Genomic DNA, 26,224 nt, shown 5'->3' on the forward strand with positions numbered 1-26,224 from the left:
CATGTTGTGCCACATCATACAACTGTTAAAGGATCTTACTACAGAACTGTACTGCATGCAGGTGGGTGGATGCTGCATCATGACAATGCAAGACCTCCCACTGCTCATACTGCCATCAATTACTCAGCTGGCATTAATATCACAAATGTGTTCCTCATCCATCCTACAGCCCTGACCTTGCACCCTGCAATATCCTCCCCCAAAGTTAAAGAAGGAGCTGCGAGAAAAATGTTTCCAATTGCCAGAAGAAATTGTAAAGACATAGGAGGCGATCTGCCAATGCATGTAAAAATATGGCTTCCACCATGTTTTTGAGGAATGACAGAAACACTGGAATTACTGCATTTCATCAAATGCAGACTACTTTGAAAAGGACCATCAAAATATGGATGATTAATAAAGGAATATTGTGAAAAAAAAATAATAAATAATAATAAATAAATAAATAAAAAATATGCTAATTCTTTAGTGAACAGTCCTATTAAACTGAATCTAGTGACATCAATTATAAAATAATAAGCAACATATACAGAAGTTAGTTATAGTATAAGTACAGTGGACCCCCGCTTTACAATATTAATCTGTTCCAGAGACACCATCATATCATGAAAATATCGTAATTTGAACCCAATAACATAATTGTTTTTTGGTAATTCGTTCCAAGACCTTGTTAGTTGAAATTTTTGCTATATAACTAAGCTATTTAACTCTCTAAAAGGTGATTTTTATAATGGAAATTGTACATATTGATTAAAAAATTGATTAAAACTAACATATTGATTAAAGCACAATGCTTTAATCAATATTAAAAATCACTTCAGTTGAAAAAAATTGCTTCAACTGAAGGATGCAAAAACAAAACATGCAGCTAACATGCTTACAAGTGCCTATTGGCCGTGAGGAAGGACCACGTAGTGCGGTCGGAGACAATTGTAAAGTGAAATAAGTAGGTGCTGGTAACATGATCACTGGTTAGTAGAATCAGCTGCTTCACAGAATCAAATTTCAGAAATCCAATTGAAATCATTAAAATGCACTACACTTTCACTGTTATCATATGTTCTGTTACAAGAAACAATTTTGAATGCCTTTGTGATATTTCCTAAAGCACATTTCCGGAGGTCACTACCATAAAACAAAAACAATTTGCAGTTTCCGGTTTATTGGTTTTTTCTGTTACTGCAATCTATTATAAGCTGGTAGTAAACTCAATCTTATTGCATTTGCAATAAATACCAATAGCTGAAATTCTGGGGGTTTTTATATTATTATGGTGAAATATGTTTTCCCCTCCATGAAATCTTCAATCATATAAAAAACAAAATTTCATAATCTTCTCTTCATTCCTATTTTTTAAGCTTCAAAAACTCATTACTCCATATCTCACCGGCACTTACTGTATTAGTTGCAATTTGTGTGTGTGTGTGTGTGCCGTGTTCTTTGTTATTGATTGCTTATCTTTTTTATAACCCCCACCCAAAAAAAAAAAAAAGTCAATGAACAGAAATATCAATTAGTTAGTATGTACACATTATAGTATTAATTAATCTGTGTATGCAAGCATAAATTTATTTTTACTATTAATTGGCAAGATAATAAAGTGTAAATTTGTGCTTTATCTTTACTTTTATAGCTTGTGGATAATATTCCTCCTATTTTTGCTTATTAGAACCACCATTTAATAGAATTAAAATTCAATTTGCAAATGTGATCTCAGCAGTTATTACATATTGTACAGTGAACAGTATTTTATTATAGAGAGTCCATCGCAAAGTGATTTGTTTGTACAGTGAACCAATTGTAAAGTGGGGTCCATTGTATTTCTGTATCAGTAAGGCCAAATGACACAAGGAAACTAATTCTGCATCAGTAATTGATTAAAAATCAAAATTTCTGTTTCTCTAATAGTTCTGAATCTACAGGTGCTCTAAGCTATTAAAAAAAAATAATATAAAAACACACCAAATTTGAACTTTTAAAATTGAAACTTACTGATAAAAAAGAACACAACTACCTCAAAGGAAAATTATTACTACCTACCTGCTCTTCTGTTATCTGCATGTAAAGTACAATATAATACAATAAATCTGCCATGCCTTTCTTCACCAGTCCTCTGAATTTGGGAGTTTCCATAAGTGCACTTACAAATTCAAATATACTGAATACAAGATTTTCAAATCCCAAAACTTCACCTGTAGTAGAGAAATTGAAATATAAGACAAAACATTATTTAAGTAAAAATGAGAGGATAAAATTTCTTAAGTGTAAATAATTTCCACTGTTTGTGAATTTCTATTTTGTTTTAGATTATGACCTTAATTTAGCATTTAAACAACCATCGATACTACATAATATTTTAACTTCAAGCAACATGCCAACATAGTGAAAATATCATACTATCTTCCTGCAAGGTAACAGGAAAATGCCAGAGATTGATTTCTGAAAAATTTGAATTTATGAACTGTGATGGCATTTTCTTTAAAAATTATAGTAAAGATAAACTAAAATTTGTATAATAAATAAAAACAAAATTTTGCTTAATATATGATCATCAAAGGGTATATTAATAGATATGGATGGCAATTTATATAAGACAATGATCCACATTAGGATTATTAGATCACCAAGAATAAATTAAGTGATTAATTAATCATACTGGAAATGTAATAAAAGAGGCCTACGTGCTCTGGATTCATAATGCGAAAATTTTTATTTTTGTTACACAGAGCATTAATAAAACTACAATAAATAAATTAGCTTTCGGCTGGGTGGCAGCCTTCATCGGATTAAAATACTTGAATGGCAGTTGGAATAGAGATGCACTGCCAGGATGGTGCGTGAGGCACGTGGTTAATTGTTTGTTGATGTTTGTGGCTGTGACGTATGGTGGTGACGTGGCCAGCGTTTGTCTATGGATAGAATTACTGACTCTGTGATGGGGGTTAACTTGACAACCACTGTTCCTGTTCAAAGAGGTATCCGAGCATTTTATATTTAGCGATTCCAACCAGATACGCCTTAGGTAATGGTGGGACCTGTCCACAACCACGACATCGCGGTGTGGGTCGATGTCGTGGTGGGTTGTCCAGACATGCTCGGCGATAGCTGAGTGTTCCACATCTGCCAAACGGATCGCCCTTTTATGTTCTGAGAGACGTTTCTCGAGTCGACGTCCAGTCTCTCCAAAGTAGCAGCTCGTGGAGTCACGGCAAGAGATGCGATAGACCAAACCGCTCTGTAGAAGGGTGGGGACAGGTGATTTTATGTTGGAAATGAGAGAACGCAGTTTCTTGTCTGGGAGTTGGATGCACTTTATCCCATGTGATTTTAGGATTCTACCGATCTGCTGTGACAGGTTGGGGTAGTATGGGATGAATGCCCTCGTGGATGACTCGTCACTGTTGGCATTGCTGTTGGTCGTCACGTCGCGTGCTTGTAGATCACACCTGTCAAGGACGTCGATGGGGTAGCCACACCTCGTAAGGTCTACTTTGACTCTGGTGATCTCTTTGCGTCTTTCATCTGCAGAGCTGGAGTGTGTCCAGGCGCGAGTTAGCAAGGTTCGGGCAGTGGAGAGGAGGTGGCCCCGTGCGTGTGCTGACCGGAAGTTGGTAAATTGGCCAGCACACATAGGCTTACGATAAACTGTCGTCTTCAAGCATGTGTCTTCGCGCCGGACAAGTGTATCTAGGTATGGTATAGAGTTGTTCGACTCCAGCTCAATAGTGAATTTTATGAAGGGCGATAGTGAGTTGAGGTGGGTTAGGAGTCGCTGACCTGAGTCTCTAGGGATGACTATGAACACATAGTCTACATAGCGACACCAAAAGGCGATGTGATCTGGTGCGTGTGTAAACGCACGTCCCTCTAACTCCTCCATCACGATGTTTGCTGTGACCGAGCTGACAGGGGAACCCATGGCTGGGCCATGTATCTGCTGGTAGATTGAGTCATTAAACATGATTGCACCCCCTGTTAAGCACAGTCTGAGGGCGGCGGAAATGTCATCAGGCGTCAGTCTAGTTCTGTCGCTAAGGGTTCCATCATTGTCCAAGAGTTGTTTTGCACAAGGGATGGCAAGTTCCACTGGGATGGAGGTAAAGAGTGATACGACATCGAACGATGCCATGACTTGATCTTGCGAGATGGATATAGTGTGGATCCTTTCTATGAACTCAACACTGTTGGAGACGGTGTAGGTGGTCTTGCCAACTAGAGGAGAAAGAAGTCTCGAGACAAATTTAGACAGCTCGTAAGTCGGTGATCCACAGCAGGATACAATAGGTCTTAGTGGTGTGTCTTCTTTGTGCACCTTCGGCAGGCCGTAAAACCGTGGGATCTGACACCCGGAGGCAGGGAGGTGATTACGGGTTGACTGTGTGATTTTCTCTTGCTTCAGCCAAGTGTTGATGAGGATATTCACCTCTGACTCCCATCGTTCCAAAGCCCTGTTGGGTTGACGGTTAAGGGTTTGTAGACGGTAGTGTCTCGTAAGAGCAGTAAGGCTTTCGCCATGTAATCAGTGTGGTTCATTACAACCGTACGACGGCCTTTGTCCGCCGGTAGAATGACGATGGACGAATCCTGTTTCAGTGCCTTGAGGATAGAAATCTGTATACGGCTGAGGTTTGAAGAGACGGGGCGAGCATGGTGTAGAACTGCTGCAGTCTTTAAGCGGATTGCGTTGGCTACATCGTCTGGGAGGCGTGATAAGCTTGCTTCCACACCCAAGGCAATGTCGGTGATCGGTGGGTGCTTTGGAAGAACGGCAAATGTCATGCCAAGGGTTAATAAGTATTTGTTCTGCAGATAACTGCTTGCTGCTTAGGTTCAATACGAAATCCGTGCAATTTGTGAGAGGGGCATTACGCTGGCGACGAAATTGATGGGATTCATTAATTAAAGTATTGAACTTACGTTTCTGTCGGGCACAATAACGATCTGATTCTCTGACGGCCTGGTAACAAAGTATTGATTACCTTGGTGTAAATAGGATCGGGAATCAGAGCCTTAAGGTCGGCTAGTAGGGCTGCTTTGCTCGCTGAAGCACGTATGTCATGATGGAGGCAGCCGATCCATATGCGCAGAGTTCTAAAGCCAAAGTTCCGACAGGCACGTCCCATACGCTCATTAGGAAACGGTTGTTTGTAGCGAAACCCTTTCGGTATAATCCAGTTAGCTTTGCATCTATGTGCAAACCTCAGGTGTTGTCTGCTACGGGCTATGAAGATAAAATCTTTCTGGAGTCTTACGACCATATCGTATTGTTGGTTGGCCAAGAATAGTCCATACATAATAAAAGAGGCCTACGTGCTCTGGATTCATAATGCGAAAATTTTTATTTTTGTTACACAGAGCATTAATAAAACTACAATAAATAAATTAGCTTTCAGCTGGGTGGCAGCCTTCATCGGATTAAAATACTTGAATGGCAGTTGGAATAGAGATGCACTGCCAGGATGGTGCGTGAGGCACGTGGTTAATTGTTTGTTGATGTTTGTGGCTGTGACGTATGGTGGTGACGTGGCCAGCGTTTGTCTATGGATGATGAACTACCCCAACCCAACAGTGACGAGTCATCCATGAGGGCATTCATCCCATACTACCCCAACCTGTCACAGCAGATCGGTAGAATCCTAAAATCACATGGGATAAAGTGCATCCAACTCCCAGACAAGAAACTGCGTTCTCTCATTTCCATCATAAAAACACCTGTCCCCACCCTTCTACAGAGCGGTTTGGTCTATCGCATCTCTTGCCGTGACTGCACGAGCTGCTACTTTGGAGAGACTGGACGTCGACTCGAGAAACGTCTCTCAGAACATAAAAGGGCGATCCGTTTGGCAGATGTGGAACACTCAGCTATCGCCAAGCATGTCTGGACAACCCACCACGACATCGACCCACACCGCGATGTCGTGGTTGTGGACAGGTCCCACCATTACCTAAGGCGTACCTGGTTGGAATCGCTAAATATAAAATGCTCGGATACCTCTTTGAACAGGAACAGTGGTTGTCAAGTTAACCCCATCACAGAGTCAGTAATTCTATCCATAGACAAACGCTGGCCACGTCACCACCACAAACATCAACAAACAATTAACCACATGCCTCACGCACCATCCTGGCAGTGCATCTCTATTCCAACTGCCATTCAAGTATTTTAATCCGATGAAGGCTGCCACCCAGCCGAAAGCTAATTTATTTATTTTAGTTTTATTAATGCTCTGTGTAACAAAAATAAAAATTTTCGCATACTGGAAATGTTCTTAACAGTCAGTAAAAATATAATGCAAATGGTTTTATACATTAAAATTTCTACCTAAATTTTCATGTTTTGTAATAACGAGATCCTGCAAAAGTGTCAAAATTTTAGTTTAGTTTTTTTTTTTATATATACAGTGAAACTTCTCCTAACGGACACCTCTCGTTAACGGACATCTCTCTACAACGGACATTTTCAAATTCCCCAACTCACCTCCATTGATTTTAACGTGTTTGCAGCTTCTGTCTAGCGGACATTCTCTGTAACAGACGCGGACAGGCAATCTGCACTGTTTCGTTTAGATTAGCACTTAATTTGATCTCCCCATAACGGACAGCGGGCGAGCTTACGGCCCTTTTTCTAGGAACGTTTCTTCCACGTATTGCCTCAATCGTGTGTTTATTTTCTATTTCCGATTCTCTGAATTTTATCAAGGTTTACGTCGCGGCTCTAAACCCTTTTTCAAGAATTTTAAGGCACGTGCAAAACTTCTGATGAATTCGGTGTGTGCAGGGGGGGAATTTTGTCGGCCTTTCGTCTTTTGAGTTTCAGTTTTCAGTTTTGTTCAATGTCGTGTGAAGTGCACAATGTCTTCTCGTAAACATTTAACTTTAAAAGATAAAGTCAAACTCATTAATGCATATGATCGGCAAAAAAATAGTGTTCGCAATCTCGCTGCAAAATTCAAAATCGGGAAGACGCAGGAAGCGACATCCTAAAGAAAAAAAAATGAACTGCTCAAACAATTTTGGTAACACGGAAATGATCAGGTTCAAAAATCATTCCCGAAAACTGTTGGACTTCAAATTGACAATGTTACGTATGAGTGGTTTTGTCGCGAACGTGCTAAAAAAATTCCCATTAATGGGCCTATTATTAGGGAAAAGGCTTTGGAGGTTGCGAAATCTATGGGAGTAAATGAGTTCAAAGCTTCTGTGGGATGGCTAGACAAGTTCAAAACTCGGCATAAAATTTCTTGGAAAACCGTAAGTGGTGAAGGCGGATCTGTTGATACTGGGGTTGTAACAGAGTGGGCCGTCAAATTGGAAGAGTTATGTCGTGATTTTGAAGCTAAGGATATTTACAACTGTGACGAAACAGGGTTGTTTTTTAAAGCCCTTCCTGAAAAAACAAATGAGTCTAAAAAACGAAAAGTGCCAGGGCGGAAAAATTTATAAGGAACGCTTGACTGTACTATTGTGTACAAATATGCTGGGAGACTTTGAACAACCTCTTGTTATAGGAAAACCACAAAATCCTTGTTGTTTCAAGGGCATAAAGTTGAATCTTTTGAATGTTGACTGGAAGTCTAATAAAAAAGCGTGGATGACACGAGATATCATGAGCGAATGGATAAGTCACTTTAAACAAAACATGATTCGTCAAAACAGAAAAATTATTCTTTTCATGGATAATACTGCATCTCCCCCGCACATTGAATTGTCCAACATTCAAATCGTTTTTCTGCCACCAAACACATCTGCACAGTGTCAGCCCTTGGATAAAGGGATAATAAAAATTTTAAACTTCACTACAGAAAACGTGTTTTAAGACATCTCATTGCAAACATGAACGATGTAACATGTGCGAGTGACCTTGCAAAGAAAATCAGTATCCTAGATGCGATTCAATGGATTTCCTCTTCAGTAAACGCAATTAGAAAACAAACTGTCGTGAACTGTTTTGTAAAGTCTGGCTTCTCAAAAGCAAAATTTGAAGTTGTGAACAGCAATGTGGAGCACCAAGAAGAACAAGAACTTCAACATCTATTGATAATATACGATACTTCCGCTACAAGTGACCCTGGCTAAAAAGATATAGACTCGAACCTCACTACAGAAGATGGTGCTCTAGATATCAACGACATTATCATCGATATTTTTCAAGAAGTTCCTCATGAGGATGAAGAAATGGAAGGAGGTCATTCTGTCGAAGAACACATTAACGACGAACCGCCGATGAAAATAGAAGAAGCGCTCATACAAATCAATCGTTTAAAAAATGTTTTTCGCCGCTGAAGAAGATACCGAAGGACTTTCGATGGTTTCTTCACTCCAAACAAATGTTGAAAACAAAATTATCAGCCGGAAGAAGGTGCAGAAGAAAATAAGTGATTACTGTATGTATTTTTCTTAAGATAAAGTCATAATATGCATAGCACAATTGTATGTATATTATTTACAAAAATATTGCGCAAAATCTGTATATAATTTAATTTAATTTTACATTAAACGTTTAACGATTTTTCTTTATATCTTGTGTATGTAATTGTATATTATTTACAAAAATATTGTTCAAAATCTGTATATATCTTAATTTAATTTTACATTAAACGTTTAACGATTTTTCTTTCTTTCTTTTTTTTTTCTCCCTTGGACTTCTTGTTAGCGGACACTTCTCTCTAACGGACAGATTTTAATTCCCCATGGCTGTCCGTTAAAGGGAAGTTTCACTGTATATACATATGTATTTTTTGATTATACAGGCACTCCCCGACTTACGTAAGGGTTGCATTCCATACAATAGTCGAATTGTACATGTCAGAATTTCCCTAAAGGCCTATGCAGCATTCACAACTATGCTTGCTGAATTTGACTGAAGCAAAAAAGAAATGTTCAACAAACATGTACACAGAATTGTTTATTCAATTTTTTTTTACCTCATGTGTAGGAAAAATTACAAAAGTGTGCAATTACAAAAATTATTAAATTACAAAAAAACAGAGGAGACAGGCATAATTGTCAGCAAGTTTTACCTTTCAAGCATCATTGCTAGAATCAATGTCTCCGGCTGATAAATACGCTGCTGCAGAGGTTGAGGGCTGTGGAAATTTAGAAGGGATTTTTTCGAACACATCACAAAATTTCTCTGCTGCTGCTGCAGAATCAGCATTGGCAACTTCACTGCATACTTTAACGTTGTGGAAACCAGCCCAATGCTTGAACCTATAAAACCACTGCTTGAACCTATAAAACCACCCGCTGCTTGCCACGGCACCTCCGTAACCAGGTGGGAAGGAGCAGCAGTGCACAGCACATGCTTCTTGATTAACCAGGGTTCGAGCCCGTCACCACCAAATACGGAGGATGCAGAAAGGTCAAAAGAATGACCACCGCATATTCCCGGAGCAATATGGCCTTAGTTGCTAATGCTCCTAAAAACCAAATAACAACAGCTGCTTGCCTCAAACTTGACTTGGGGTTTGGCGTACTTATCCTTAATATCTTCATAAATACTTTTTGCTTTTGCACGAATGGGCATTAGACTCAGGGGCACTCGATTCTGAATCTGATTTTCCATTTATATTAATTAATAGCTTTTCCATCTTCTATATATATATAGCACCTGAACGCTGTTTTGTGATCACTGTTGATCTTAAATGCATTGATCCTTTAACATGTTATTTTATAAGTGTGCTGTCCTTTGAAATAGCATTCACTGTTGAAGCAGCAAGACTTAATTCCCATACAACAGATGATGAACTTTGCCCTGATTCTTACTTCTTAATCATTTTCATCTTCATTTCTAAATAAATTTTGTTTGGTTTCCTAGCACTGCCACCACTTGCACTTTCTGTTGGTTGCCTTCCATTCATCATTGTAATAAGTAAATAGGAGTGAAGAGAAGATTCTGAAAATTTATTTGTTTCTTATATGATTGGAGATTTCAGTGAAGGGGAAGACATTTCACCATAATAACGTAAAAACCAACATGATTCCAGTTTTTGTGATTATCGCAAATACAACAAGATAGAGTTTACTACTCATTTATAATTAGATATGCTAACAAAAATGCCCAATAAACCAGAAAGCGCAAATTGTTTTTTATTGTTTTATGATCGTGACCTCCAGAAATGTTCTTTAGAAAAATATCAACAAAGCCATTCAAATTTGATTCTTTTAACTGAACATATGATAACGATGAAAGGGTAGTGCTCCATTATAAAAGCGACCTTTTAGGTCATTAGATAAATAGCTTATTTATATAGCAAAAATTAACTTCCAAGGTCTTGGGAATGAAATGCAAAAAAAAAAAAAAAAAAAAACAATCACATTGCAATGGTTTCACAATACCACCATTTATTCCTATGGGATACAAAATTAGTTTCCATAATTTTTTTTAAGTTTACACCGGCTGGCAAAAACTTACTTAAGGTCGAATTTATGGAAATCGAGGAGTGCCTGTATGTATTTAAGAATAATAATAAAATCAAAAATAAATGAAAAAAATAAATTAATTTAAATTAATAATATAATAAAAACAAAAACCTTGTCTAATAATAATGCAGTAAAAGGAAGGAATAACATATTTTTTAAAGATTTTATTTTATTTGTAAAATAAACAAAGAGAAAAGCAATTAATGGAAATGAAAATATTGTATGGTATATATTTAGATATATACAAAATTTTAGTATCACATTAAAAAGAATTGCAATCTTAATATAAAAGGAGACATACAAACCATTAACTTTTTAATAAATTAATCTAATTTAAAGAAAGAATCCAATGTTGTTTGCAGTTGTGTTTTCTAGTGCAAGGGCAACTTAGGCCATATTGCATCTCCCAAATCAATTGAATTTACATATAAGAACTGCTTGTGCAGCAGTTAGAAATGGTTATATATTTCAATTTGTTTTAAATATAAAAAGAATTCAGAGAGATTTGCTTCTTTACCTATGATGCTATTCAGAGACAGAGGTTGTTGACCTGAAATGAAACTAAAAGCCGTTTGTCTGGAATTGGTGAACAAGTTACATTCAAGGAGTATGTTTTATTGTAAGTGGTTGCGAGCAGTATGCACATCGAGGAGGATCATTTCCTAATCAAGAGTGTGCTACGCACTGCTGCTCCTTCCCACCTGGCTACGGAGGCGCTCGGATCATTTCCTATAAGCAGATATAGATGTGTGAGGTGAGTGTGCCCCAGTGGTAAGCTATGGTGGGTTCGCAAGAGCCCATTGTTATTTTTTTTTGAAAATTTGCGAGCTCATTGTTGAAGCGATTATTTATTTTACAAAAATGAAATCCTGAATTTAATTATTAAGTATCTAGAGCAGGAACTACGGTGGAGCGAGTGAGGTCCCATCCCTAGCATTTTAATCGATCAGTTATGTATTTCAAAATTGCTTCATTTTTGAATTAATTACACTTCTTCATAGCGAATTTTTTTCAATTCCCCTTGGTTTCTACGGAAACATTTAAAATAATTTCTGTAGAACAAACTGATTATGATAAACAACTTTTTGCATTGTCCTCACCTCTGGCCTTTAGGTAATTAGAAAGTGCAAATTAAGGGTGAAAGGGATTATCGTCCCACAACGTTAATGGGGCTGTATAGGTCCGTAAAACCTATACAGCCACATTCCGAGAAGTCACGCTAGTTAATATGCTTTCAACAGCCAGTCAGAGGATTAAGAAGATTATCGACACAGATAATAGCCTCTGGTCAAGCTGTGTTGTGGTTCCCCTTTACTCTGACAAGAAGTCATGTTTTTCGGAGAAGTGAGTGATCCACGCATTTCAGTAAATTTCTCCTGTCTATGTTTACATGGTCACAGTAGTTGAATATCTGAGTAATTCTAACATTTTGCACAATGTTCAAAGAACTAATGACAGTAGCAAAGTCAGGCAGGAGGGATGAGGTAACTAAGATAATTAAGTAAACTTTCCGAAGATGAAATGTTGGCAGATTTGGAAACCACGTTGAGGCTTTCACTGTGAACAAAATGTTCTAAAATATAATGGCATACAGGCAATAATTAAAAAAAACAAAACAAAAACATCTGTATCTCCAATAACCAGTGCAAGTTAAGGATGATTGCTGAAGAACTTGATGTGGAAACTATAAAGATTGGTGGTGTGTCCGGGCCACAATGGGCAGCTTGTAGCTTACGGACGGCAATTGAGGGTTGGAGGAATTTATCCAACTTTGCATAAACATTTTGAATCAGAAAGTTAATTAAATATTCGGGATTATTAAACCGACTTTTCAATCTGGAATTTCTTAACGATTTAGCACTAATTATTATTATTAATGATCGACATCCTGCAGGACGCTCTTACCTTTCAGAAGCTTTACAGAATCACTTTGGTAAAAGCAGATAAATTAATTATTCTAACTATCAATGCTATTGCTAATTTGAAAAATTCTGAAGGAAATTATGAAGCTAAAATTGAAGTTGAAAGAATCGAAAGTAAGAACATGTTTAAAAAATTATCTCGTGACACATTATTAAGGATAAGTTATTAATGCAACAGAATAAGAAATTTAAGTTTTCTAATAAAATATGAAATAAAAATTAATGATTTTAGAGATTTTGTCGAAGACTGTTTATCTTTAAAATCAAGTGAAATTCCCTCTTCAATTACGAAAGCCAGAAATATCTTTGAAACCACTGCGATTAGCAGTGCTTTCAGCATAATGAATAATATTGATAAATGAATAAATAATGTTGACAATTAAACACATTGCAGATTATGTTGATCATACATCTAAATTGAAAACCATTGCTTCAGTTTGATCCGGATCGTTACCTCAATTCATTCCTCTGTAATCATCATTCAGCTATTGAGCAAAGCAGAAGATTGACAACAAATATTAATAAAGAAGTAAATTGTATATGGCAATTTTTAGAATAAATTTTTCTTGAATATTTGTATAATAATTTTTTTTATGTAATCTGTGATTATTGTCTACCTTTTCTAGAGGAGTTTGTTTTTTATGTAATATTTGTTTTTATATTGTAGAATGTTTTGTGATATGGGAAATATTTCGTGTTATTTTTTATTCACAATATTAAAATTTTATCGAAAAAAATGTATCCATTATATTCCCCTAGTTAAAAAAAAAAAAAAAAAAAGACAAAAAAAAGTGGCATCTGTGCTGAGTACGCGTGGTAAATGGCATTATGTGAAACATTCTTTGCATTTCTTTTAGGTATTTTGATTTAGACATTGATTATGAAATAATAGAGCTTTTGTATTGTGAATATTTTATTGAACATTGGCAAATTTTTATAATTTCTGGAAGATAAGATCATAATTTCTGGAAGACAACTACCGACCTTGTAGTTGAAACGACATGCGCAGCTGTTCGGGGCACCTAACAATAGAATGTTACGAAAATGCGAGATGAAAAAATAAATTGACCAATATTTGTATTGTTGCAGTCATACTTATTTCATCAAGTATGATTGTGATGTTATACTATCAAAATAATCGAAAAAGTTAGAACTCGAGATAGTATAATATCCAGATATCATCGTAAAGAGGAGGGGGGCCTGATGACCAGGTTGACTCGGGATATCATACCGGTCACAAAAAATGCATCACTCGTTCTAGTCACACCAGTGAGTGCTCGCCGCAGACTAGTAGTGTGAATGTGGGAAGCGCCTCTGGAAGAATCCTGCTCTGGATGATGCCATGGAAGTGACATCATCTGCGGCAGGAATCCCAAGGATGTTTCACAACAAAAAGTCGGCAAAACTGCGAGCCAATGTTAAAATATTCACAGCTCACCACTGGTGTGACCTATTCGGATTCTGGATAAGATTACTACTTCTTTTCTATTTTTATGAAGACTAGATGTTCATAATTGTGGTTCAGGTTTTATTTGAAATACCTTGTTATTTGTTTCCATTTTCCACAGAAGTGTCCATTGTTTCATGCATGTTCTCTATATATTGTCTATAATCAGGATATGGGAGTAGATCATTTGTTGAGGCTATGTTGGAAGGATGCTTTGCATATCCAGGAAATGAATGTGCAGATGATGCTTTGCAGCATCATCTGCACATTCATTTCCTGGAATACCACTGTGGCCAGGGATCCAAGAGAAGATCACAGTTTGCTGATGCTCATGAAGTTGTATCAGCTTATATCTTATGAGTTTTAATAAAGGATTGTCAGGCAAGGAAATGCCTTTCAAAGTTAAAATAGCACTTTGTGAATCAGTATGTGTTATGCTTTTATTTATTGACAGGAGTGAGATATTTTTCAGACCAAGCTTAATGCATGAAGCTCAGCAGTATAACTGCTGCAGGCACCTCCGTAGCCAGATGGGCAGGAGCAGCAGTGCGTAAGCACACGCTTCTTGATTAGACCAGATTTCGAGCCCATGACCACCAAATACGGAGGATGCAGAAAGGTCAGGGAATGATCACCGCATATCCCCGGAGCAATATGGCCTTAGTTGCTAATGCTCCTAAATAACCAAATAACAACAACATAACTGCTGCACCCACTTGATTGTTAGACTTTGAACCATCACTATAGATCTTGGTAAATTGGGAGTACTTTTGTGTATCAGCAAAATGTAATTGTTGGATGTTAATCTTTGCTACAGAACCTTTACCCCCATTGCTCAAAGTATTCATCAGAAGAAAGTGTGAAGGTAGCCCATGGGGGATCTGGATCTTTTGATTCTCTGAGGATATTATCAAACTGAATGTTTCAGCTTTCTGTTAGATTTTGCAGTCTGATATCAGAAGGCCGAATTGTTCTGGGTTTATTTGCATAATGGGTTTTCCACTGAGGATCATGAAGTAGTGGCCAAACAAGATGAGTAAGTAGGCTTTTAATTTTAGTTGGGTAGTTCACCAGCAACATCTTTCTTCTGATGCTAAGTGGAGGTTTGTGAGCCTTAACATAAAGCCTTTGAACTGGTGATGTATGCACCTAGCGCTATCCTAAGAGAAGAGTGTTGGATTGGCACAAGATGGGCAGAGGTGCTCTCCCTAGCTGAGTCATAAACAGATGCTTAGTAGTCTAGCCAAGATCTAATTAGGGACTTATATGTGGAGCAGGATATAACAATCTGCACCCCAAGATGTACTGAAGATAACCCGGAATACATTCATTTTCTTTACACAAGTGGTTCTTAGATATTTATGTGCTCTTGGAAGTTTAACTTCTTATCAAAAATTATCCCTATGAGACGAATACTGTTCACAATTGGTAGAGGGTGATTAGCCAAGTGCAACTCAGGTTCAGGATGCATTTTGTGCTTTGCGCAGAAATGTACGGCTGTAGATTTGTGGCTTGACAGTCTGTATCCATTTTTTGCCATCCATAATTCAATGTTATTTATGGATATTTGTAGATGTCTCTTGATACAGTTTATATTCTGGGAATAGCAGGATATAGTAAGGTCATTCGCATAGTGATAAGAGTCAACGGTGTTTGGAATGGGGTTTGTGATATTGTTTATTCGTATTGAAAACAGAGTGGCAGTAAGAACATAGCCCTGTGGAATTCCTTCTTCTTGTATATATGTTTGAGATAAAACCTGCCAGTACTAACTTGGAAAGATCTATGTCGAAGAAAGCTTTGAATAATATATGGTAAATGCCCTCTCATATGAATAGAATGGAGATCTCTCAGGATGCTGTATTGCCATGTGGTATCAAAAGCCTTCTCTATATCAAGGAATATCATGATGAGATGTTGATTTCTGATGAATGAGTTTCTTATGTTTGATTCGGCTTTTGTCATGAGGTCTAGGGAAGACCTATTCTTTCAAAAACCAAATTGATCTGATTATGTTTCAGGATTCAAGATATCCGGTGAGTCGATGGTGAAACAGTTTCCTAAAGTCTTACTCAAGCAGCTGCTTAGAGAAATTGGTCTATAATTGTGAGGAATCGAATGATCTTTTCCAGGTTTCGGTATAGCTATTATATAAGAATGTTCGGTACTTGGGTTGTCACAGACATTCTCTCAGATATGCCAGACAAGCTGTACTTGCTACCTGGGAGTCTAAAACGCTGATGGAACTGATATTTGGGTGACATTCAAGTCAAGTGGACCCAATTTCGGCAAGTGCATGGTGGGTGACCACCCAGGTGTGAACCAACATAAGGAGGGGTAGAGGTGTGGTCCCACACCACATGGAGGAATGCCGCCCCTCTGTGTAACCAGGCAGTACTAGGTGGTAGATAATTCTCATCAACCGGTGCAATACCACCACTTTGCTTATTGGAGGCTTGAAGTGGTGGAACCCATGTTTAGTCTCCAGAGCTCAGTTCTGGCCAACCCTTCTCCATCTCTTCCATCATGCAGTATGACTGATGACTTTTGAGGTTATGATGAACATCATGGCGAGATCCAATCTTCCTTACATTTCAAGGGTACAGCTCTAAAACGGTGTTCGCAGGCTGGCAGCTACTTAGTACACCAGACCGAACCTATTGTAGTTAGTACACCAGACCGAACGGCAAGGCCGCAGTAGCCTAGTGGTCAGGCGCGCGGGTGCATAAGTACACATGCCTTGAGTGGCTGGGGTTCAAGCCCGTGACTGCTGAATACGGTGCTCTTTCTTGTATTCTGTGTATCTTGTAAACTCCTCTGACCATTTGGTCATCCCAGGGTATAAACAGAAAATTTATTTTTATTTTTATTTAGTGGTAACTCTCTAGGAGGCTTCTGGATCAGCTAGTGTATAATCTTGCTACATCTACTCTGCCAGATAGTGACTGGAGTGAGTCAGAGTAATGCATATCGGGGGAGGGGCATTGTCGAGGCCACATTATGTCAAGGATCTGGGTATATTCTTACCATAAAAAAAAAAAAAAAAAAAAGTAAAGTGCAGCCATTATCAACCCACTGCAGGATGGAAGCCTCCTCAACAATTCATGTTGAGGGAAATGGACCATAATCTGCCACGCTGGTCCAGTGCGGGTTGGCAGATCGACCGTATTCAGCAGTCAGGGGCTTGAACCCCGGTCTACTCAAAAAGCGTATGCTACTGCACTCCCGCTCCTGCCCACTCGGCTACGGAGGCCGTCTGTGTGTTGGCCATATCGAAAAATTTCATTACTTCATACAGCATGTTCAACACCCACTTTTTCTCACAAATGAATACACCATGAATTGTCAAACTAATAGAGCAAGCTTATCTGCGAAAAGATCTAAACATTCCAAACACTTCCTAGTTCATTTCACAAATATACATGGTTTCAATTCTTATCTCAATGTCCATTTCCACTGGTACGAAACCCCATGTACTTTTTCTGACAGAATCTCGGTTATCGGTTGATTCAACTACTGCTCATCACAGTTGCCCAAATTATTCACTGTATGATTCCTTTTGCCTCAAAGGTGATACTTGTGCATATGTCAATTCCTACATTCCCTATCAGACTTGGTAATTTGGAATCTCCTCTTTTCGATCTTCTCTGGCTTAAAATCTCTCTACCTCATTGTGTCAAATTCATCTGTTGTCTCTACAGTTCTTCCAACTCCACTAATCACTTGGAGCTCTTTGACTTCCTCTCTTTGCAACTTGACTAACTCCAGTCCAACTTTCCTAACAGTGAGGTAATTTTCCTTGGTGATTTTAATGTTCACAACTCCAGCTGGCTTCCGTTTTCTAGTCACACCGACCCACCTGGTCGAGATGCTGAGGCTTTTGCAATTACTAATGACCTTGCACAGATTGTTCATTTACCTACAAGAATACCGGACAATCCTAACCATGCAGCCAACACGCTTGATCTTTTTCTCACAAACAACCCTTCTAAGTACACGGTCGAAGTGAGATGTCCTTCAGGCACCTCAGATCATAACTTGGTGATTGTCTCTTCTCCAATGGAGCCTTTATCCCATGACTATTCCCAACCTCATATTATTTGGCATTACAAGAATGCAAAATGGGATGACCTGCGAAATTTCTTTTCTTCTTTTCCTTGGTTGGATTACTGTTTCAAAATTACCGATGTCAACGTTTGCTCAGATCGTGTCAGCGAAATTATTCTTGCAGGAATGGAATCCTTTATCCAACAGTCCACTTTGAAATCTCATCCTTTATCTAAACCTTAATTTTCTAATATCGTAATTGGCTTATTTCTAATTCTTCAGTTTCATTTTCTGCGACACCAAAGCTCGCAACAATTGTAAAGCAGTTATTAATCAGTCCAAACTGGAGTTTGAACAGGCTAAGAGTAGAAAACTTGCTTCTTGCCCTAATGGTAGCCGAGAATCAAGAATTCTGGTCTCTTGCCAAAGCTATTGGCTGCAACTTCTGTCCATCTCTGCTCCCACCTCTGTCCAAACCAGATGTTCTGTTGTGAATTCAGCCAAGGATAAGGCTGACCTGCTAACATCCCATTTTTCTTCCAACTCGTGTATTAATAATGATCTTGGTAAAATGCCTTCCACCATTCCCAACATGCTCCGTTCAATGCCTCCTGTGGTCTTTCATCAAAAGGATGCCAAAAGGATTTTGACAAAACTTGATGCTAAGAAACATCCAGGTCCCGATGGCATTTCTCCACTTGTTCTCCAAACCTGTGCTCCTGAACTTACTCCTATTCTTTGCCGCCTTTTTTCACTTTCTTATTCCAAAGGTGTTTTTCCTTCTTGTTGGAAATTTGTTCATATCCAGCCAGTTCCTAAAAAGGGTGACAAATCCCCCCCATCCAATTATCGTCCCATTGCAATTAATTATACTCTTTCTAAAGTAATGGAGAAATCAGTTAACCGGCAACTCTTAAACTACCCAGAAACCTTCCATCTGATCAACGATCGTCAGTGTTGATCCACTGGTGATATTCTGGATTATGTTACCCATTTATGGACTAATTAAATGGAAAAGTTCAGTGAAACACATGCAGTTGCTCTTGACATCTCAAAGGCTTTCGATTGTGTTTGGCATAAAGGTCTTCTCAACAAGCCTCCATCTTATGGTTTGCCAACTGTTTTTTGTAATCGGTTATCCAGTTTTCTCTCTGATTGCTCATTGATGGTAATGGTAGATGGTTCTCTGTCTTCTAACTTCTCCACTAATGCTGGTGTCCCCCAAGGTTCAGTTATTTCCCCCCACTCTTTTTCTCTTGTATATTAATGACCTTCCATTGACTGGAAATCCTATTGTAGTTTTGCCGATGATAGCACATTGCATTTCACTTTTCATTTTGGGAAACCTTGTCCTGCTCAATCAGCTTCAACTTCTTGAAAATCTGCTACTAATTCCTTAAATGCTGATCTTCAATGGGGCAAAGACAACTTAGTTGATTTCAATCCTTCTAAAACTCAGTCTTGTCTTATATCTCGCAAAAGAGGATTCTTCTTCTGTTCCTACGCTTATATTTAATGACATTCCGATTTCTGGGCAAAATGATATATCTCTTTTGGGGATTACCCTGACTTCTAATCTCTCTCTTGGCACAAGCACATTACAAACATTGCTTCCTCTGCATCTAAAAAAACTGTTTTCTCTTTCGCTCTCGGCATTACTTTTCTTCCAAACAGCTGTTCACTCTTTACAAATCGCAAATCAGCCCTACCATGGAATATTGTTCCAAAAACTGGGGTTGTGCCTCCAAAACCTCTCTCAAGCTTCTTGATTCTGTTCAGAAGAGGGCAGTTAGGTTAATTAATGATTCATCTCTAACAGTGTCTCTCCACTCACTGTCTCATAGACGTACTGTTTCTGCTGCATGCCTCTTCTACAGATATTTCCATGGGCACTGTTCTTCTAAATTGGCTTCTATAATTCCTGCTCTCTTTCAAAACAGTCCAAACACATGCCGCACCAGCCAACATCCATTTACTGTCCAACTTCAAACTCACAGAACCAACTTTTCATCTTCCTCATTTATTCATTTAGCTACTGTTTTCTGGAACAACCTTCCTTCATACATATTTCTGGAAAATTACAGTCTCTAGAAGTTCAAGTCCAATGTCAACAAATATCTTCTTTTGACTTCTCAACCTCCAACCCAAGCATGGTACTATAGGTTCTAATACCTCTCGTGCTTGGGGTTTACATAAAAAAAAAAAAAAAAAAAAAAAAAAAATTGCCAGGAAGTGGAGAATATATGTTCTGAGAATATCTGATTGTACAATTTTAGCAATGACAACAGTGATTTCTGATTGAGATGTTGAAGCATTATATAGTAAACTTCATCAGGGCCAGGAGCACTGTTTCTTGAGGTATATATAGATTCTTTCAGTTCAGATATTGTGAGTGGTTGGTTATAGGATAAATGACATGTAGCTCTGAAGTTCAGTTTCTGCTTTAATTTTTTGGAAAGACGGTTGATATGTGCTTGAGGCAGACATTTCACAGAACACAGTTCCTAAGGTATTGACAATCTCTCCAGGAGAGGAGATCTCCTCCTCGTTCCAGTTAATAATAGGAGAAGATGATACATGATATTTCCTGCTTAGCTTCTTCATTTTTTCCCAGATTATTTGGGTATCAGTACCTTTGTTGATTGAGAAGGCAAATTTTTCCCATGAATCTTATTTGGCCTTACGCTAGATGAAACGAGTTTCGGCTCTCAGTTTCTTGAAGTTAATAGGAGGTGCAGTGGTGGGATATTTGCAGAAGGTGTTCCATGCTGCGTTTTCTTTTTCCCTTTTCACTTTGTTACAATCACCATTTCACCAGTGACTGATTGATACGCCAGTGGCTTCTTATTTGAGACTGTGGGATGGCTGCTGTTGCTGTTGTTATGTTTGTTATTTGGTTTTTTTTAGGAGCATTAGCAACTAAGGCCATATTGCTCCGGGATATGCGGTGTTCATTCCCTGACCTTTCCGTATCCTCCGTATTTGGTGGTGACGGGCTCGAACCCCGGTCTAATCAAGAAGCGTGTGCTACGCACTGCTGCTCCTTCTCACCTGGCTACAGAGGCGCCCGCTGCTGTTGCAGTTGTTAGTATCTGCATTGTGATATGATCAGTGGCAGTGTCAATATCAGAAGACTAAATGATATCCTCATTAAAAGATACATGACTGGTAAATTTGTCCAGTTTGCTTTGGAAAATTTCCATTTCATTTCTGTTTGGACTGGGTGGTTTGAATGCTACAAATCAGTGGTAAATGATAGCTGTTTAGAGGATTGTCGTGTACTGCCGACTCTATAGTTGGGAAGAGGACCAGAGAGCAGATTGAGAGATCAATAGCAGTGCTTGCCCCAGTAGGAAAATGGATGTAAGTGGGTAAGCCAGTGTTCGATAATGTCATATTCTCTCTGCCAAGTAGCATTTCAATAAGCTCATGTCCATCTGAAACCAGAGAACCCCACAATGGATGATGTCCATTAAAATTGCCTAATAGACAGATAGGAGACGGTAACTGAGAAATAAAGTTTTCCAGATCCTCAAGACCGCTGTAAATGCGATACTGATAACTGTATGTGTAGCAACAGCTTCTAATAGTGTTTTCAAAGGAATGCACCTGGAGGGGACTCGTGATTCCATGAGTACAGCTACTCCTCCGTGAGGGCTGTTAGCTTCAGATCGATCTTTTCTGAAGATGGTATAATTTTTGACTGAAATGGAGATTTTTGCTGTTAAATTCGTTTCTTGTAGGCACATGGCAGCAGGAATGAAATGGTGAATTAATGTCCATTAAAATATACGTGTAGCTGAGTCTTCTGCTATTGACACTGCCACTGATCATATCACAATGCTTGTTTGGTTTCGGTTTTTTTTTTAAGGAGCATTAGCAACTAAGGCCATGTTGCTCCGGGGATATGTGGTGGTCATTCCCTGACCTTTCCGCATCCTCCGTATTTGGTAGTCACGGGCTCGAACCCCGGTCTAATCAAGAAACGTGTGCTACACACTGCTGCTCCTGCCCACCTGGCTACGGAGGCACCTCATATCACAATGCAGATACTAACAACTACAATAGCAGCCATCCCACGGTCTCAAATAAGAAACCATCAGCATATCAATCACTGGTGAAATGGTGATTGTAACAAAGTAAAAAGGGGGAGAAAAAAAACGCAGCATGGAACACCTTCCGCAATTAATTCATAGATATCATCAATATTGCTGTGAAAACCTCTGCAATTCCATTGTATGATTTGTTCCATTATTTAGTTCTGTGAGTGGAAGACGAGTGTTTTTTGTGGGTGGCTTGTTTACATCTATGAAGTTTTGATTTTTCTTCTCTTGAAAAATTGGGGCGTCCTGAGTCATTGCTCTCTTCCATATTGTCATCTGCATGTATTTCAAACAGATCTTCTTGGTTGGTTGTATCATCTGTGTCCATGCTTGATAGATGAGATTGCTTCATCTCAACAGGATCTGATTTCTGCAAATTATCCACTGCTTGACAACGGGAAAGCCTCTGGGATGGAACTGTCAGTGGTGTATTATTGCATTGGTCTACTACATTTGGTGGAAATGGATGCTGGACTGAGAGGACTGATCGAGCCCAGTTTGAAATCAGTGTGTCTGGAGGGATGGTCACTTCCATCTGACATGCTACTGATTGGTTATTGTAGGTAGCAGAAGCATTTTGGCATACTTAATTTTACTTGTTTTCTTGCCTCTTGGTAGGAAACCTTATTTTCAGTTTTATATTTTTATATTTTTGTATTTATATTTATATTTTTGTATTTTTTTCCCCAACTTCCAGAGGTCGCAGTCTTTGGATATGCCGGATGGTTTCCCATGCAATTTGGATACGGTGGAGTTGATGCCTTACATTCTGTTTGTGTACAAGTTTCACACCCAGAGTTTTCACATGTTGCATCTCACGGCATGCCGTGTGGGAATGGCCAAATTTCTGGCATTTAAAATATCTTAGAGGTGTCGGGATATTTGGCTGAACATGACAGTAAAATATGCTGCCTTGACTAAAGCTGTTAGGTTTGGAGAACTGAAAGTTAAAATTATACTCCGGGTAGGGACTAAACTGCCATCTTTTCGGATCACGATTCTTTTTTTTGCCTGAGTGACTTTTTGATCTTTAAGTTACTGGACTATTTCATCTTCAGGAATGTTCAATAAATTCCATTCAGTGATCACTCCCCCTTTGAAGAATTGAGGGTGGTATGTGGTGTGATTTGAACTGGGATTCCACTCAAGGGTGTCAGACGTAATAATAGTTCAGAGGTGTCAAGAATTGGTGGTCTTTATTAATAAATCTCCAGATTGGAGACGTTTCACCATTTTTGGTGAACCTGCAGCATGTTCGAGGCATCTCTGAATGAAGGGAGAGAGCCTGCCCACAGGTTGTGTTGATAGAGAATGTATAATCAGGAATGCTGGTAATTCCTGTCTGCCAGTGTCTTTCTTCATTCTCTTCAAGATAGAGAAGTCATGGTCAGTATCGTGATTGTTACTTTGTTGAGAGCTCTTTGGCTCTAAACATGGAAATTCATTTGTTTCCATCTCTGCTCCTTTTAGCCCTGAAGGTTGTCTTATCCCCCAGGTTACTGACCCCGCCACGTGGAGGCAGGAGTGGTGCCACCAGTGACCAAGCGGTTGTTGAAGTAAGTAGAGGGTTAGTAATGAATATATAGAATAAAAAAAAGAAAGGTAGATTTCCTTTCTAGGTTCTTACTTTTTGACTTTTAAAGTACAGAACCGCTTAAAGTAAACAAAAGAACAGGTCACACTAAAAAAGAAACAAAACAATATCACTTTGGAAGAGCACTATATATTAGCAGTAAGAAAATTGCTTGTCACTATCACTTGGCACTTAGGGCCATGTTGTTTGCATTTTTAACTACAACACAGACATTATCAAATGCAATAGTTGCTTCTTTATGGACATTACTGCAGGCCAACACATTCTCTATTATGATCAATGCATTTTGGGCATCTTTTTATAAATGGCAGAGTGTGCTTCTTCGATTTTGTTGTTGCTGGTAACAAAAACATCATTGTTTTGGTTGGTGCTAAGCAGCTCTTCTGGTGTTGCCATTGCTGTGGGTAGCAACTTCATCATCTACCTTCACAAACTCTTCGAATTCACCAAAACAAAAATCCATATGCTCATTCAAATTCCCCATTACTCAATGCTGCTATTATATTCATCTGCTGGACCATGCTTTTCGATGACATTCTCTCCTCTTTCTGAAGCAGTTGATTATTACACTTGATGCAATACTGTCCAAGGCAATAACCAAATTACGGATAGCATCCAAGACATTCCAAATTGGCTGCAAATTGTTTCCTCCTTCTATATTGCAGATAAAGTACCTTATCAGGCAGGCTCTATGCTCACCGGAAGTTATAAATAATGCCTTTATTCAGTGGCTGCATAAAACTAGTGGCATTGGGAGGTAAAACAACAGCCATACATTTGTCAACTTAAGTGTCTCGGCAGAATGTGCTGTACAACGATCTAGAATGATCAACACGTTCCCTTTTTCTGAAGCCATTCTTCTGTCCACTTTTGATAACCAAGAGTGAAAAATTTTGACTGTAGGCCAAGGACTTCTATAGGACTCATAATCATAGCGAAGTTGGTTAACTTCTTTAAAACATCTTGGCTTGGAAAACTTACCAATCACAAGTGGGTACAGTTTTGTATTGCTATCTGAATTGCAGCATAACAGAACAGTGAGTCTGTTTACCACCATGACAAGACACTCCTCAAACAGCAAATGTTTTGTTTGGAAGCAAATTATAAAATAAACTTGTCTATCTGTTCAAAATAAAAATATCTTTTGCCTCATATTGTTCAATAATGGACCATACAGAACACAACCAGTCTAGCCTTTTGTTTGTTGACTAATCCAGACTCGCTGCAAATATTTTGCGAAACCAAGTTATTCCTATCTTTAAATCTTTGGAGTCAGCCATTGCTGCATTTGATGTCACTAATTCCATGTTGCTGAGCTAGATAATTTGCCTTTTTTTTTTGCTGTTGTTGTTGTTGGTGGTTTAGGGATTTATTAGGCACATCAGCAGCTATGGCCATAGTGTGCCACTTTTTTTCTTGCAAAATTGTACTTCGTATTGACAAATCAAATGCATGCATTTGTTGGTACCACTCAAAGTTTTGTTTCAAGCTCCTCGTGTTTTGCACCACAAATTCATTTCCTGTTTTTTTTTTTTTTTTTTTTTTTAATCGCTGCTTCAGTGTCATGCATTTCAAGTTTTTTCAGTATTGTAGATAAAGTAGGTAAAAAGATGTTGCAATGTCTGTTTTGCTTCATTCCATCCTATCAGCCTCTTGTAAAATTTTCAGTTTAATTTCCAGACTTAATTCTGTCCTTTTATGTTTTGTCACCATAACACTGCTAGATGAAATTTAATATAAACAAACTTTAAATTTGAAGACAAGTTTCAAGTTCCAAAAAAAGACACCAGCTCAGATAAAATGGCACAAAAAATAGATTATACTGTAGCAAAAGACTCTTTGAACTGGTGCTGACTTAATCCCATGGAGAGCAAGAGAATAAGTAAACAACTTAGAAAAACTGTTTTTATTATTTTAATTTACAGTTCATCCTTCACGTTTTTCAGAGTGCACTTCACTGTAGCTACCATAAACTGGTTTTGTTTACACAAAAGTAAATTCTAACAAATCAGTGCCATCCTTCAGGAAGCAGGGAACTGGGTGGCCAGAGGCAATAATCAGACAATTGCACCAAGATTTTTAATAAATATACAAAATAACAATATTTATTTCTCACAGGCTGAAAATGAACTTTGTAATTTATATTAACTGAATTTTGTAATAAATGAATATATTTACATAGAAAAGCCTATCCTTTCACAGGGGAATGGAATATTTTCTCTTTCTATCTGATTTGTATCAATCCTGGGGAAAAAAAAAAAACACTGTGCTACATTTTAGAAAAACAGATTTTATAGCTGGTTATTTGCCCATTGGTATTTACAGTCAGAAACAAGGTTGAAAATTTAATTTTGATAAATAAATAACAGAAATAACAGACATCAGTTAAATAACAATGAAAGGCAAAATTCAGGGTTAAATTTTGATAGGCAATATGCTTTGAGCTATCTTCTAGATGTTTAACTGTAGCAGTGGAAAAACTTTTTCATAACTAGTCATAAAAAGGCTAATTTCACAACATTCACCTTGTTCCAAACCACATGCTGATGCGATGCAAAGAAAAGATAAATTAAAAATTAAGGTTTAATAAATTTTGTTTTAAAATTATTCTTGAAATGGAAGTGCACTACAGCTTCTAATTCATTTACTAAAGATGCAGAGTAAACTCACTGCTCTTCAGTATCACCAA

General features: G+C 38.2%; 1 protein-coding gene across 1 annotated transcript in view; it reads right to left on the reverse strand.

The window, feature by feature from the left end:
- The window catches only part of Ipo9 (Importin 9), a 358,080-nt gene that overhangs the window by 191,863 nt on the left and 139,993 nt on the right, over positions 1–26,224 (reverse strand). The window contains exon 9 of the mRNA XM_090372279.1: positions 2,041–2,192. Within this exon, the coding sequence (XP_090228405.1) occupies positions 2,041–2,192 (152 nt within the window). The remainder of the gene's footprint in view (positions 1–2,040; positions 2,193–26,224) is intronic.

Source organism: Mastigoproctus giganteus, chromosome 4 (assembly GCF_048544385.1).
Source record: "Mastigoproctus giganteus isolate SK-2022 chromosome 4, ASM4854438v1, whole genome shotgun sequence".
NCBI classification, from domain to species: domain Eukaryota; kingdom Metazoa; phylum Arthropoda; class Arachnida; order Uropygi; family Thelyphonidae; genus Mastigoproctus; species Mastigoproctus giganteus.